The following is a 17,291-nucleotide window of genomic DNA, read 5'->3' as shown; positions in this document are numbered from 1 at the left end:
CACAGGGATTATCGCTGTCGCTCTCTATTGCTCTGATGGTGAGATGAAACAGACTCGCTATCACTGTCGTTCACTATTGCTCATATGACGAAATAAACAGACCTATTTAACAGATCTTTGGACATGTAATGGAGAGTGTAATTTATCTAGTGTCACTTCGTCTATACAGGGTACTAAGGATACCGATCGGTGCGGTAAATGGGTTCAGTATTCCCCTACCTGCTTGTCTGTATGCATGGTAGTGCCATAAATAATAATGGAAGATATCAGCAATTTATGGCTTACTCAACAAGAGAGACTTTGTGAAGTTCTCCTGGCTATGGTTAGTTTGTATAGCCAGAAGATTAGAGATGACTTGTAATTACGACAATACAAGACTTGACCTAAGCTAACAGCAGTCTGATTAAGATTTGCTTTATGCTAGATATATCGCAGAATTAAACGCTAGTTCTTTCACGATACATTTCGGAGCTTCTGTTATGAGCTCCTCGAAATCATCTTACTCCATAATGATAAGTCATAGGCAGAGACAGTGTATAAGTTCAGCTGCTGTTCTGAACACATCAAGTACCTGTGGTAAGAGAGGATGGCCGCCAAGAAGCTAAGGGCTGCCAGCACGTCTGCCCGGCCCACCAGCCCCGTCACCTGTGGGGAGGAACATATATATATTACACTTGCAACTCTGCGAGTATCTGCTGCTGCGCTAACACATGGATCTAGATAAACCAGACTGTAGTTTGTACTGTACCAACTAATGGGTGTAAATACACCTGCATGTAGATGTTGTGCTGCGCTAGCACACGGGTCTTAAAACACCTGTATGTACCTGCTACTGCGATAATACACAGGTCTTGTTACACCTGCATGTAGTTCTTGCTGCACCAATTGATCTGTGTGCAAGTTCTGCGCCAACAACTGGGTCTAGATATACTTGATCTAGATACGAGAATTACTCGGCAAGTTGTGTGAGTGTGTATGTGTTCGTGTGTGTCTGTTTAACAGTCTGTGTGTTTATGGAAAGAGTGAGACAGATATGCACTGCCAGACATTGAATAAGCATAACAAAGTGTTGTGAATATATGCTAAGGTATTTCTTGCACTGAGAGAAGAAAGGTTGGTGCGGTATGTCATAAACATTTGATCGCGTGTAGATTTTCCCAGTTATGAAGCCTCTGATATAAAATGTTAACCATCTATACCAATGTGACTCAGTGGTTCTAACTTTGGTTGCCTTGCATGTATGGGTACGATATGCAACTTTACTTCAGCTCTTCGCTAGTGATTCCAGTGCCTACCTACGTCCATTACAGGAAGCCCCGACTGCGACTGGACGAATGCTGAATCCCATTGAGGCGAGCAGCACTACACCTAGCTCTTCCAGCCTCTCTCAAGTCTGGATAAGCTATAGGGAATCTTCATCGATTATTTTACGGTTAATTATGAGTTCTAGAGTTTATTCTTTTGTACTATTATTCTTGACCGACTTTGAACTCTGAAGTGAATTACTCACGGCCTCGGTGTGGACGGGGTGTGTGGCGAAGATGAGGCCGGCAGAGAGGACGGTGCCCTGCGGAAGGTGCAGCAGACGCAGCAGCAGCCGCGTCAGCAATAAGCAGACGCACGAGTGTAACAACACGTTCACCAGATGGAACCCCAGTGGACGTAACCCAAATACCAGATGGTTTATTCTGAGGAAGATAGGGAATGTGGAACATTGATCATCCTGAAGGCTTATAGTGTGAAGATCGTGTGAATGAAGCAGGAGCTTTACCTGAATGATGTTATATAATCGGTGGGGAAAAAAAAGATAACTTCCTGTCCCTGGAAACTTATGAATTAAAAGCAAAGTAAAAAATGCATGCAGGAGAGAGGGGAATTTCTTTCTCAATGAACCCGGAACCTGGGAAGAGTGTATTGAATTAAATAACTCAAATCAGATTCACTCTGGATATATTCTAATACTTACATGTAACGTAAAGGATCTGCCGTTTATCACTCTTTATCTATAATGGTTCTGCACGAAAATGCACAACTACACACACACACACACACACACACACACACACACACACACACCTTTTATACCATATTAGATGATTTTCTGGGTTATGGCATTTGACGTTAGGTTTACGGACACCCTACGATATTTTCCATCCATTTTTAGGCAGAACTCACGTGGCAAATTCTTGATGCTAATATTCTTTAGTTCATTAACCTATTCTTGATCCTGGAAAGAAATGCTATACCTTAATTGTCAGTTAAACTAATTCAGAAAATTCAATTGATTAAGTGTGGGATCACCTCTGACACCGTCTTTTGTTAATATTTGTGTGAACTCGAAAACGCAGGACTTCCACATAAAAATTCAATGTAGGAAACATACCGAATATAGTTCAATGTCAGTCATCGTGGTTGTCTGCAATGAAGAGCTACCTACAGAAGTTAAAGAGAATTATGGAGACACTGTGTTAAAATCTCCATATGAACTCAGCATTAATAAGAAATAACTCTTCTTTGATATTCCTAGTGGATGGAAACAGAGGCGAATACATCAAAGTGTGTGCAGGAAAAAGACAAGTTTAGGAAGATGTCTCAGCGTATAAATAACAGGTCTTGAAAGAAACGAACTATGTGTGGTTAGAGCATTTATATGACGAGGCTGTGGGAACTCAACAGATTAGCTACTGAAACAAAATACTAACCGAATCAAACAAGTACTCATCAAAAATGACAACTACAAGAGTTTCATTGACAATTAAGTTAAAGATAACTTGCCAAGGCACCCGGACGAGAAAAAATAATTGAACCAAGAAAGATCTTCAACACAGAAACCTAAACCAGTCTCATCTATGAAATAAATGATCACCAAAAAATATACTTTGGTAAAAGGTTGAATACCATAATCCAGATGATATATCAAACATAACAGTATAATAAACGAAGCGTAAAGATATCAGTTTTGGATGAGAAATGACTTCTTAAGATTAGACGTGAGAACTGAACTGTGATGTAACGAAAAGTCGTAGTAAACAAGGGAAGCAAGTTGCGACCGACTTAGAAAGGCAGCATTGAAAGGGAAGTGTAGGAGGTCTGTCTTTGTCCTGGAGGATGATTGTAGTGAAGTTATGACAAGCCAGACGACATCGATAAGTCCATCCCTGTAGGGCTGGACACAATGGCGAGGAAATCTAGAATTTTTGGTGACAATCAGGTAGAGCTTTTTGTAAGAGAAACGGAGACAATGGAACGAGAGTTTACTCTCCTAGTACCAGAGTGGAATATGTCGTAGAGAAAATGGATGACATCTTGGTCTGGTAGTGAGGACAAGTCCACTGTTTGCCACAGTGCAGGAGGCGATGACACTGGAAAGACTGGAAGTGTGGGTAGGTATACGACAGCTGTAAAGAGGGTAGGGAATTATGGATGGAATGGGATCCAGTATTATTATGTGTAATTATGTCTCGTAGAGGAGATGGAGGTGTGTTTATCCAGGATAAGGGAAATAAATTGCCGTCTGATTTTGTAATGTTAGGATCAAAAGGTGTCATTAATTGAAAACTGGCATTCTTGTTAAGGGCAGAATACTACGTATGCTAGAGATGGAGTTTAGTTATCTAGGTCAAGTGTGTTGACTTTAACAGGGTCAGTGGAGAAGACTGCAGCTGGATCTAATCATGAAAATGCTAGATAATGGTGTTGCAAAAGCAATCATGATTAGCAAGTACACCCGTCGCTCACGTCAAAATCAGCTCTACAAGTTCCTTTCCTGAGACAAATATCATCATTGCATCTGATGGCCAAGCAGACCATAGTGGTGTTATCTAGGCACCGAACGCTCCAAACACTGTTAAGATTTCATTTATTGTACAAGAATCTTGTATGGAGAAAACTGCGGCACCATCATGATTTCCTGACAAGGTGGACGTAATAAGAGTGAGTGAGTTGCCATGAATGTGAGCATCCTCCAGCAAGTGGTTTCTCACTATACTGACCGTCAAATTATCTACATCTGAGGATGGGGTATAATGAACCTGAACTAAGTGTTTGGGCACAGTATTGCATGCATTACCGTGTGGGTTTGCTCTTTGATGCTAGTGGGTGTTGAGTAGTTGCCAACATATTGTAAATCCAGACAACCAAAAACTTATTAAAAATATTAGTCTCAGAACTTTAAAGTAACGGTCGTTGATATCGAAGAGTATCCCACTATTGCTCTTCAATCCTACACCAGTATCTTTTTTTTAGATTAAATTCAAGCAACAGAAATTTCTTATCAGTGAAGGTCCTCTACCTTCACTATATTTTCAAGACAATCGTTCCACGAATATCCTGACTTGTGCTCTTGAGAAATTACCACACAAACTTCAAAAAAGATATAATATTAGGGCTCTGTCTCAGCATCGGCATACATCACATTTAGCGACCGGGGCGCCACCCTTTTTAGGTGTGTTCAGCAAACCTTTTTGAAATGGTATCTTCTCCGCCGTTACTACCCTTAACTCCCTTAAAGACGGATGGCCGCTCGCTTAATGGTGACACTGGGAATGTTGGACTTTCAGAGGAAGGACAGACCGGAGTGAGCCAACGGTGTGCGGGGTTGGCGGTCTGCTCGTCCTGGCACTGTCATGAAGACGTGGGACATTAATGACTCTCTCAGGCGTGTCGTCAGAGATGACGGTACCACAATGGATGACAACAGTACTTGTTGGTCTGGTTGACTTACCTGGGTGAACAGAGGGAGGATGGGTCGGGATCGTGTGGAGCGAAAGTGTGGGTTGGGCTACTGGAGAGTGGGAACCTGGCTTGAGACTAGGTCATTCAGCAGTGGGACCAGCGACACCAATGACTGTGCAGGGTTCCCCTGCTACCCAGCCCAGAACAGGATCGTAGGTACTACTTTGTACCAATATTACGTTGGTAAACACTGCCGATATAACACTTGGAGTAGAGTCACTGGACTCAAAAGGTTTCAAAGTCTCATATGTGTAAGGAACATATTCCCTTTTCCCTGATGCATTTCTCTTATTACATTTTTTCTTCTTTTTATGTTGTAGACTCCAGTCATGGCTACTGGAAAAGATATTAGAGAGTAGGGAGTTCCAAAGCTTCAAGCTGTAGGGAAAGAGACATTTGATAAAGCGTCCCACCCTTGAGTTACTAGCACTCATATCATTACAACAGATTCATGTGTATAATTCGTTTTCCTCATTAGGTAAACGAATCCAGCCAACCACTCCTGTCTGGGTGAGTGGAACTTAGTGTTCCAGTAGTCTGGTGGGTGTGAATGGATCGTGCCTCTCTTACCTTCCGCCGATCAGCCGTGTCGTCTAGGCGGTTTGCCTAGGTTTCCAACGTTGGTCTTTGTGTTCACACAATGACCATACTCTTATTTTACACTGTGATTGGCCGTTGGTCAGTGACGTCATGAGGCAACCCGAAAATGTAAACAACCATATTTTTGTCTCCGAGAAACACAACATATCAAACATACGTATATTACATTTGTTGTCGCCGGAAATGTACAGACATGAATTTATATCAAGTGCAATATTTACGAAGCGCACTTAACAACAAAAACAGACAAATAAGCAGAAAAACAAACGTGACAATGATGACGAACTAAATTACATAACATTACAACGGCTTATTCTAATTTTCATACACAAAGGAATTTAGCCTCTACCAAGCTAAGGAACAGAAGTGAAACTTGACTCCCTCTCGCGCTCTAGCTTATTGATTTCAGAGGAGACTGCGTACAGAAATTATATAATTGACAGGTCTGGTTTTCACTGAGTGCTACACACACACACACACACACACACACACACACACACACACACTCACATAGAATCAGACATGCGTCTCCCTGCCTTTGTCTCTCTGTTTCTTCTGTATATCGCTCTCTCTCTCTCTCTCTCTCTCTCTCTCTCTCTCTCTCTCTCTCTCTCTCTCTCTCTCTCTCTCTCTCTCTCTCTCTCTCTCTCTCTCTCTAAAGTCATGTTGCATATGACTATCATTGGTCGTGTGATATTCCCTCCGAAGTGTGATATTCTGCCACTGTGACTGATTATCGAACAGATGTCAATATGTCATACCCCTCTGACGTGGATCATGTCGCATGTAAGGCTAATAGCATTAAGGTATCAATATGTCATCGTTATTACCGAGCCCATTAACGAGCGTTCGTAATGATCTATTTTGTAAGAAATAATGAGTTGGTCGTCAAACTGTTCCTGTTCTGTTCTCAACTAATTTTGGTAACTATACCGGCTGCCATATTATTCTGGTAAATACTCTGGCTGACAGAGTGTTCTGGCTGTCAATCTGCTTTGGCTCACAAACTCTTCCGTCAGTCAACCTATCAATGTCAATAACTTTTTACCCAGAAGTGAAGTTTTTTTTTTTTTTGGATTTTTCATCATAAAGATAGATTTCTTTTGTACAGAATCCCTTAATTGATGATGAGATAATGATCGTTTCCTGCTTAATTCTTTTCTGATCTTAAAAGCCTCTTATGTGTCTGCTATTGTTCACAACTGCTGTGTTTATAAAAACAATGTGACAAAAATCAGACTGTATTCCATATGAAGTGAATAGCATATCTCTTGTGAATAATGGCGAAGTTCTTCGATATTCACAAGAAAAACTATTTTACAACCAGCTCTACAAATGTTTTCATTATATGGAATGATATACAACGAAGGTATTGTATAATGTCTGCCATGTTTTCTTTCGTTGCGATGGCGCACGCGGGTCATGAAACACTTTTCTTGGCAACTGCTAGTTCATGACCTCCCTCCCTCTATCCATGCCTGGGACAGCAGTCTGGGCAATATGGGACGCATACTAATACTTTTGTCTAGTGAGATAATCCATGATGGTAGGATGGGCAGGCTGATAATACCTTCTATGTGGACGCTGACCTGAACCAAATGATTCCAATTCTTCTCACTAAAACGCGAATCCAAGGAAAACAGATTGTCGCAATACTCTTGGCCTAAGACTACATTCACCTGCTGAAAGCTTCCACATCACTGAAATAACCCGTATGTGGAGCGAGCAGCGAACTCTTGGATTTCCGTATTTAGACTTGGATGATCGATAAGGCGCGAGTGCCAGCAGGCGCATGTAGATCTGTAAAGATCACCTTAATTCACTATTGATGTCTTACAAGACGATCCAGAGATACGTCTCTCAGACTGGTGAAGCCATTGATATATGAGAGTCCTTCGAAAAATATGGCGAGACTAAACTTGTGCCTTGTAAATTGGAAAACGTGCAAGAGATGAATAATGAAACTTGTAAAAGGAGAAAATAAACAAAGTAAACGACAGTTCTGGGTAGTACTAAGGTTGACAGTTATGCAATGGTCGAGACAGCAGAGAATATAGCCTAACGCAGCCATATGGCTGACTTTCGGTATATTACAAATCACGCACCCCTGCCGCAAACCAAGAATCACTGAGAACCAATCACTTTCCTCTCTTCCTACTCGTACGCATGCCTTACATCCTCGATAAAGACTTTTGACTGCTTCTAACAACTTGCCTGCTACACCATATATTCTTAATTCCATTGGTAGGCACGGATTCTCTCTCTCTCTCTCTCTCTCTCTCTCTCTCTCTCTCTCTCTCTCTCTCTCTCTCTCTCTCTCTCTCTCTCTCTCTCTCTCTCTCTCTCTCTCTCTCTCAGAAAATGACATCGACGTAGCAGCAGATTAGCTTCAACAGAACTAATCTCCGGGAACAGATGGTATTACCCTTCTTTGATATTTCTAGTGGATGGAAACACAGGCGAATACATCAAAGTGTGTGCAGGAAAAGGATAAGTTTAGGAAGATGTCTCAGCGTGTAAATAACAGGTCTTGAAAGAACCGAACGTTGATTGGTTAGGGCCTTTATATGACGATGTTCTGGGAACTCTACAGGTTAGCTACTGCACCAAAACACTAACCGAATCAGAGAAGTACTCATCAACAATGACAACTACAAGAGTTTCTTGACAATGAAGTTAAAGATTACTTGCCAAGGCCCCCGGACACGACAAAAATAATTGAACCAAGGAACATCTTCATCATAGAAACCTAAACTAGTCTCGCCTATAAAACAAATAATTAACAAAAAGTATGCTTTGGTAAAAGGTTGAATACCAAAATCCAGATGATATATCAAATGCAACAATGTACTAGGAAGAGTAAAGATACCAGTCTTTGGATGAGAAATGATTTCATAAGATTAGACGTGAGAACTGAACTGTGATGTAACGAAAAGTCGTAGTAAACAAGGGAAGCAAGTTGCGACTTAGGGCAGCGTTGGATGGGAAGTGTAGGAAGTCCGCCTTTGTACTAGAGGATGATTGTAGTGAACTTATGACAAGCCAGACGACATCGGTAAGTCCAACCCTGTAGGGCTGGACACAATGGCGAGGAAATCAAGAATTTTTGGTGACAGTCATGTAGAGCTTTTTGTGACAAAAACAGAGAAAATGGGACGAGAGTTTACTCTCCTAGTACCAAAGTGGAATATGTCATAGAGAAAATGGATGACATCTTGGTCTGGTAGTGAGGACAAGTCCACTGTTTGCCACAGTGCAGGAGGCGATGACACTGGAAAGACTGGAAGTGTGGGTAGGTATACGACAGCTGTAAAGAGGGTAGGGAATTATGGATGGAATGGGATCCAGTATTATTATGTGCAATCATGTCTCGTAGAAGAGATGGAGGTGCGTTTATCCAGGATAAGGGAAATAAATTGTCGTCTGATTTTGTAATGTTAGGATCAAAAGTTGTCATTTATTGAAAACTGGCATTCTTGTTAAGGGAAGAATACTACGTATGCTAGGGATGGGGTTCAGTTATCTAGGGCAAGTGTGTTGGCTTTGACAGGGTCAGTGGAGAAGACTGCAGTTGGATCTAATCATGAATATGCTAGATAATGGTGTTGCAAAAGCAATCATGATTAGCAAGTACACACGTCGCTCACGTCAAAATCAGCTCTACAAGTTCCTTTCCTGAGACAAATATCATCATTGCATCTGATGGCCAAGCAGACCATAGTGGTGTTATCTAGGCACCGAACGCTCCAAACACTGTTAAGATTTCATTTATTGTACAAGAATCTTGTATGGAGAAAACTGTGGCACCATCATGATTTCCTGACAAGGTGGACGTAATAAGAGTGAGTTAGTTGCCATGAATGTGAGCATCCTCCAGCAAGTGGTTTCTCACTATACTGACCGTCAAATTATCTACGTCTGAGGATGGGGTATAATGAACCTTAACTGAGTGTTTGGGCACAGTATTGCATGCATTACCGTGTGGGTTTGCTCTTTGATGCTAGTGGCTGTTGAGTAGTTGCCAACATATTGTAAATCCAGACAACCAAAAACATATCAAAAATATTAGTCTCAGAACTTTAAAGTAACGGTCGTTGATATCGAAGAGTATCCCACTATTGCTCTTCAATCCTACACCAGCCTTTTCTTTAGATTAAACTCAAGCAATAGATATTTCTTATCAGTAAAGATCCTCTGCCTTCACTATATTTTCAGGAAAATTATTCCGGTTCTTGAAAAAGTACCAGACAAACTTCAAAAATACTATAATATTAAGGCTCCCTCTCAGCATCGGCCTACCTCACGTTTAGAAACCGGGGCGCCACCCTTTTTAGGTGTATTCAGCAAACCTTTCTGAAGCGGTATCTTCTCCGGCATTACTACTCTTAATTCCCTTAAAGACGGATGGCCGTTCTTTTGATGGTGACATTGGGAACCTCGGACCTTCAGAAAAAGGACAGACCGGAGTGAGCCAACGGTGCGCGGGGTTGGCGGTCTGCTCGTCCTAGCACTGCCATGAAGACGGGGGACATTAATGACTCTCTCAGGTGTGACGTCAGAGATGACGGTACCACAATGGATGACAACAGTACTGGTTGGTCTGGTTGACTTACCTGGGTGAACAGAGGGAGGATGGGTAGGGATCGTGTGGAGCGGAAGTGTGGGTTGGGATACTGGAGAGTGGGAACCTGACTTGAGACTAGGTCATTCAGCAGTGGGACCAGCGACACCAATGACTGTGCAGGATTCCCCTACTACCCAGCCCAGAACAGGATCGTAGGTACTACTTTGTACAAATATTACGTTGGTAAACACTGCCGATATAACACTTCGAGTAGAGTCACTGGACTCAAAAGGTTTCAAAGTCTCATAAGTGTAAGTAAAATATTCCCTTTTCCCTGATGCGTTTGTCTTATTACTTTTTTCTTCTTATTATGTTGTAGAGTCCAGTCATGGCTACTGGAAAAGATATTAGAGAGTAGGGAGTTCCAAAGCTTCAAGGTGTAGGAAAAGAAACATTTGATAAAGCGTCCCACCCTTGAGTTACTAGCACTCATATCAATACAACAGAATTCATGTGTATAATTCGTTTTCCTCAATTAGGTAAACGAATCCAGCCAATCACTCCTGTCTGGGTGAGTGGAACTTAGTGTTCCAGTAGTCTGGTGGGTGTGAATGGATCGTGCCTCTCTTACCTTCCGCCGTACAGCCGTGTCGTCTAGGCGGTTAGCCTAGGCTTCCAACGTTGGTCTTTGTGTTTACACAATGACCATACTCTTATTTTGCACTTTGATTGGCCGTGGGTCAGTGACGTCATGAGGCAACCAGAAAATGTAAACAACCATATTTTTGTCTCCGAGAAACACAACATATTAAACCTACGTATATTATATTTGTTATCGCCGGAAATGTACAGACATAAATTTATATCAAGTGCAATATTTACGAAGCGCACTTAACCAAAAACAGATAAATAAGCAGACAAACAAACATGACAATGTGACGAACTAAATTACATAACATTACAACGACTTATTCTAATTTTCATACACAAAGGAATTTAGCCTCTACCATGCTAAGGAACAGAAGTGAATCTTGACTCCCTCTCGATCTCTAGCTTATTGATTTCAGAAGAGACTGCGTACAGAAATTATATAATTGACAGGTCTGGTTTTCACTGAGTGCTACACACACACACACACACACGCACACTCATATAGAATCAGACATGCGTCTCCCTGCCTTTGTCTCTCTGTTTCTTCTGTATCTCGCTTTCTCTCTCTCTCTCTCTAAAGTCATGTTGCATATGACTATCATTGGTCGTGTGACATTCCCTCCGAAGTGTGATATTCTGCCACTGTGACTGATTATCGAACATATGTCAATATGTCATACCTTTCTGACGTGGATCATGTCGCATGTAAGGCTAATAGCATTAAGGTATCAATATGTCATCGTTATTACCGAGCCCATTAACGAGCGTTCGTAATGATCTATTTCGTAAGAAATAATAAGTTGGTCGTCAAACTGTTCCTGTTCTGTTCTCAACTAATTTTGGTAACTATACCGGCTGCCATATTATTCTGGTAAATACTCTGGCTGACAGAGTGTTCTGGCTGTCAATCTGCTTTGGCTCACAAACTCTTCCGTCAGTCAATCTATCATTGTCAATAACTTTTTACCCAGAAGTGAAGTTTTTTTTTTTTGGATTTTTCATCATAAAGATAGATTTCTTTTGTACAGAATCCCTTAATTGATGATGACATAATGATCGTTTCCTGCTTAATTCTTTTCTGATCTTAAAAGCCTCTTATGTGTCTGCCATTGTTCACAACTGCTCTGTTTACAAAAACGGTGTGACAGAAATCAGACTGTATTCCATATGAAGTGAATAGCATATCTTTTGTGAATAATGGTGAAGTTCTTCGATATTCACAACAAAAACTATTTTACAGCCAACTCTACGAATATTTTCATTATATGGTATGATATGCAACGAAGGTATTGTATAATGTCTGCCACGTTTTCTTTCGTTGCGATGGCGCACGCGGGTCATGACACACTTTTCTTGACAACTGCTAGTTCGTGACCTCCCTCCCTCTCTCCATGCCTGGGACAGCAGTCTGGGCAATATGGGACGCATACTAATACTTTAGTCTAGTGAGATAATCCATGATAGTAGGATGGGCAGGCTAATAATACCTTCTATGAGGACGCTGACCTGAACCAAATGATTCCAATTCTTCTCACTAAAACGCGAATCCAAGGAAAACAGATTGTTGCAATACTCTTGGCCTAAGACTACATTCATCTGCTGAAAGCTTCCACATCACTGAAATAACCCGTACGTGGAGCGAGCAGCGAACTCTTGGATTTTCATATTTAGACTTGGATGATCGATAAGGCGCGAGTTCAAGCAGGCGCAAGTAGGTCTGTAAAGATCACCTTAATTCACTATTAATGTCTTACAAGACGATCCAGAGATACGTCCCTCAGACTGGTGAAGCCATTGATATATGAGAGTCCTTCGAAAAATATGGCGAGACTACACTTGTGCCTTGTAAATTGGAAAACGTGCAAGAGATGAATAATGAAACTTGTAAAAGGAGAAAATAAACAAAGTAAACGACAGTCTGGGTAGAACTAAGGTTGACAGTTATGCAATGGCCAAGACAGCAGAGAATATAGCCTAGCCCACCCTTATGGCTGACTTTGGGTCACTGCTTCTAACAACTTGCCTCCCACACCATATATTCTTAATAACATTGGTATGCACGTATTCTCTCTCTCTCTCTCTCTCTCTCTCTCTCTCTCTCTCTCTCTCTCTCTCTCTCTCTCTCTCTCTCTCTCTCTCTCTCTCTCTCTCTCTCAGAAAATGACATCAACAAAGCAGCAGATCAGCTTCAAGAGAATTAATCTCCGGAACAGATGGTATTCCCTAAAGAGGAAAGAAATACCAGCAGCTTAACGAACGATGTTACTGATGAGCCGAAACCAAGACGAAAGCAAAATACCAGATCTCTACAAAATGGCTCAAGTAACACCCATACTTGAAGAAGCATCTCTGATAATCCCAAAGCAATATAGGACAGTTAACCTGACATCACACGTAACAAATGTTTACAGAAGGGCTAGAAAAAGGACATATATTGGAACATTTAGTCAACACATTAATGAAGGAGAAATTAAGCAAACCCAGAGACGACCTCTCTGTATAAATATCTAAGAAGAGATGCTTCAAGGAAAATGAGTAGACACTGTTCTTATCTCAATTTTGCTTGGACATATACGCCAAAACGCTGGATTGTACCAGAGGAAGCATGGAAACAAAATGTTGAAGACAGACTAGGAAGATAGATGATGAGATTGTAGCCGCAGGGGTGTTACCGGCCTCAGTTCTATTCATAATAAGTTATCAGACAATGTCAGAGGTCAAAGAAAATACATTCAGAAAATACATTAAGATACAGTACTGACGACACAAGAGAGATTATAACAGCTCGGCCCAAGGAAGACTAGAAAAAAGGGAGAGGCACAAAGTCGTAAAGATAACGTAGATAGATATAAGCAAATAAATCACAAGTTACTCAACCACACCGTACAAAGGCACGGAAAGAAAGTTATGTAAAATGAAGCAAACGTTGACGACGCAGGATTGCTTATGATTGAGAAACTATAATGTACGTTGATGGAACAGTATCATCAGGCAGGATAATGAGTAAGATGACAACCAACACCTCTACAAGACACACTGCCAGTGGAATGTTTTTAGTGGTTTACACAAGAAGCAAAGCAGAAGACTGTTGTGTTATCTGATCATGAGTCGGTCAGCTGGAAAAGGACAAGTTAAGAAGAATTCAGAAACACTTAAGAAGCAAAATAGAGGAACCGAAACATGAAATATCACAGAGGCTGAAAAAAAAATCAAATTCTGCAGCTGATATGGAAGACAGTAATGTAGGATGATTCATAATTGGAAGCAAATTGAGGTCATCATTCAAGTGTATTCCCTGTAAAAGCGCCTCTGTAAGAAAGCAGCGGAGCGCTTATGTCTGCAACTATACCTATGAAAACTAGAAATTAAAGTTATCAAATAAAATTTTACGGGAACTCAGCTCGAGCGAAAGAGAGACTAGTTAATATCCAACCAAATGAAATAAGAAACATGCTCGGGAAAGTAGAGAAACATGTAAAGAAAACTTACAGAACTAAATGAAGACAGGCACCAGCAAACCCATGTATGTAAAGTGCGTGTCTGGCGTCCGAGAGAAACACTATTATTCAACAAGCAAAACGCACGGTAAGGGCTAGGAAAAAGCCCTGATTATTAATACGGTAAGATATTGACATACGTACACGAAAGTATGTATACTCTCTCTCTCTCTCTCTCTCTCTCTCTCTCTCTCTCTCTCTCTCTCTCTCTCTCTCTCTCTCTCTCTCTCTCTCTCTCTCTCTCTCTCTCTCTCTCTCTCTCTCAATATTCCAGTGAGCAAACCCACACCCACACGTTCCCATAGTTCTCATCAACCTCACTCATCTTCTACACAGGCTTGCTGATATCACCCATTCTTCAGCATCACCACGCTGCTGCTCTGGAATCACCAACACCACCCATTCCCCAAGCATCACCACCACATCACCATTCCTTGCCACACAGCTCTTGTATCACCAAGGCCATCTATTGCCCAGCATCACCAGCAATATCACCAATCCTTACCACACAGCCCTGAAATCACCAACACCCTCCGTTCTCTACCAAAAACCCTAGTATCATTTCAACCAATTTCCCACTATATAACTTTGGCATGATGACCGCTACCATATACTAGGGCCAATATCACCTTACTTTCTAACGCTTTACGTATATTAAGCACAACTCTGTCCTTCCTCCTCATTCTTCTTTCTCCTTCTCCCTCAAATTCATATATCATTCTAATTATTCTATGCTGTTCATTACAATAGAATTTCGTTTAACATTTGAATTTCCCCAGCCATACACGCGTCGCCTCGAGTTTATTTGGCCTATGTGCTTAAGACAACACAGTGCTGATGTGTCACTATATTCCTCTGTGCATCTGTTTATGAGCGAGCCACCGGATATTGCTCTTCGATGATGGTTAATCTATAAGATGGTGGAAACTAGTGAGTGAAGATGAGTGAAAAAAGAGAATGTGCATCAGATTTCTACATAATATTTAGTTAAATGTCCTGTGGAAAAAACTATGTTGTAATGTTGCAACAAAATATATCTGTGTAGGTTTCTTTCTTAAGTCTTTTGATGTTTAAAGTGAAATGCGAGACCAGTGGAAAAGGTGGCGTTCTCAAAACTTTTCATAGTTACACATAGTTGACCTACAAGAGAACTGAAGATGAGATGCATAGCTTCAACACACGGCTTTCCCACCACATAGCCTCTCCAACCCATGGCTTCCCCGCCATAAACACACAGCTCCACCACCTCACAGCTCCACTCAACATACAGCTTCCTCATCCCTGAATTTTCCCTTCACACAGCTTTGGTAGCCTGGTTACCAGTGTAATCTCCCCTGGCAGGTGCGATTTATGAGGGGTGCGCTGCTGCTTTAAGTCCATAGTTTCAATAGCGAGGGGACCCGCAAGGAGGTAGCACCTGGTATGCACGTCAAACCAGAAGTCCATTATTACTGAGATTCCTTTGAATTGTAATTAACCTAAAAAACTAAATAATACCCTTTCATTAGGCTTATGTGGAGCCTAGGTGTACTTTTTCGGATGTTGCTGCAAATTACAAGAGTGGTTACTGAAAGAACAGCCCCATAATGCATCTTCTCTAACACATACCTCCAACACAAAGTTTTCCTTACACACGGCTTCTCATCACAGCTTCCCTATCATAGCTTCCCCAGCATATAGGATCTCCGACACACTGCTTCCCCACCATGTAACTGTTCCTTTGTAACCATCTCATGTCCCCTCAACAAGTAACTCTCCCAAGTGTGACACTTTCCCTTCACACAACTCTCCAAGCAAACATTACTGGGAATTGTACTTAGTCGACTGAACTACTTACATGTGGCTGTATCCCAGTTAGAGAGCTTGAAGCCTGACTCGATTAGGAAGTGAGAGTTACGTGCATAACCACGGTATCGTCTGGCTCATGTTGAAGTGGTTAGCAGTGGTCCAGTACTGGACATGTTAAAGGTGCCCTGTAAGGCGATGTTGTCGGGGGAGCTGTTAACGCTGACACCAATGGTGAGGTCGTGTGAGTGTTTAAAAACTACTCTCAAATTTTATTACCGTAGGATGAGAAAGTGTTTCTTCATGAGAGCTACGAGTTCTCAGATAAATCAGATGTCGAATACCAGTAAGAAATTCATAAATTTTTAAATGGTTTCTAAATTTGCTTTTGTTCTGAGAAGTTTTGCCAAAGCTCTCCAGCTAGTCATTAGCTAATGCAAGTGTTGAAAGTGTTGCCACCAACACTTTTCAGGACGGTGTGAGTGTTGATACTGTTGCCACCACCCCAGTGAACACACTCCAGCCAGACTTCAGCCAGTAAGAGCGTTGCAAGTGATGCTGCCTCTCCACCCAGTCATCAGTCAGGCCTCGGAAATGGGTGGGTGTCAGGTGCTAATGCCTAGCAATGTGAACCCTCACTTCTGTGTCCAACATGTGAGGAGCCGCGCCATAGCAGTGGGCCTCATGCTACACCTGGTGTACTCCCACTCCCTTACGCAACACACAATACTCTGGCTGAAAACATGGCCCGGTGAAATCTCATTGCCTTAGCCCAATTTACCCCAAATGACACCCAAGACATACTTCACTATCCCACACGACAAACCAGGTACACACTCATTATTCCACACTACACACCAGATACACTCTCTATCCCGTGTGACACAAAATGTACACGTCCCTATCCCATCCACCACACCAGGCACAATCACACTAGCCTACACGACACGCCAGATAATTTCTCACTATCCGACACGACACACCAGATACACTCTCGCTATCCTACATGACACACTAGGTACACTTTCAGTATCCTCCGTTTGTGCACCTGGTTGCAGTATGGTCCAGAGGTACGTATTCCATAACAGGTCAATGCCATCCCAGCTAGGTCACAGTGCATTACAGCCACACACACTGCTCCATCGGCGAACATAATATCCTTTATTTGTGTTGACATAATTTCTCTAATTGTCGTGGTAATATTATTCTAACAAATTTCAAACAACATATATTTCATTGTAAATAATCTATCATACAGCTTCATCATCATAGAGGAAAAAAGAAGTGAAGATCCAAATGACAACTTAAGTGATTATAACAAAAGATTTCTGTTTTTTCGTACTGCAGTTAATATGAACTTACTCTTTCAGCATAACATTTTTTTTCTTTTCAATTTTGCACTGAGTTCATTGCCTATCTTCTTTTAACGGAGGGTATATCCCTACTTGGTTCCCATTTGC

General features: G+C 41.6%; 1 protein-coding gene across 3 annotated transcripts in view; it reads right to left on the bottom strand.

Moving 5' to 3' along the window:
- Positions 1-17,291, bottom strand: part of LOC139765242 (protein O-mannosyl-transferase TMTC1-like) — a 273,522-nt gene that overhangs the window by 152,952 nt on the left and 103,279 nt on the right. For all 3 annotated transcript variants that reach the window (XM_071692577.1, XM_071692578.1, XM_071692580.1), the window contains exons 3-5: positions 1,511-1,688; positions 572-645; positions 1-32 (exon numbers count right to left, since the gene is read on the bottom strand). The exon at positions 1-32 is cut by the window's left edge and continues 364 nt beyond it. In XM_071692577.1, the coding sequence (XP_071548678.1) occupies positions 1-32; positions 572-645; positions 1,511-1,688 (284 nt within the window). The remainder of the gene's footprint in view (positions 33-571; positions 646-1,510; positions 1,689-17,291) is intronic.

The sequence above is a fragment of the Panulirus ornatus genome, chromosome 53 (assembly GCF_036320965.1).
Source record: "Panulirus ornatus isolate Po-2019 chromosome 53, ASM3632096v1, whole genome shotgun sequence".
Lineage (NCBI taxonomy): Eukaryota > Metazoa > Arthropoda > Malacostraca > Decapoda > Palinuridae > Panulirus > Panulirus ornatus.
This window is presented reverse-complemented; position numbering and strand designations above follow the sequence as displayed.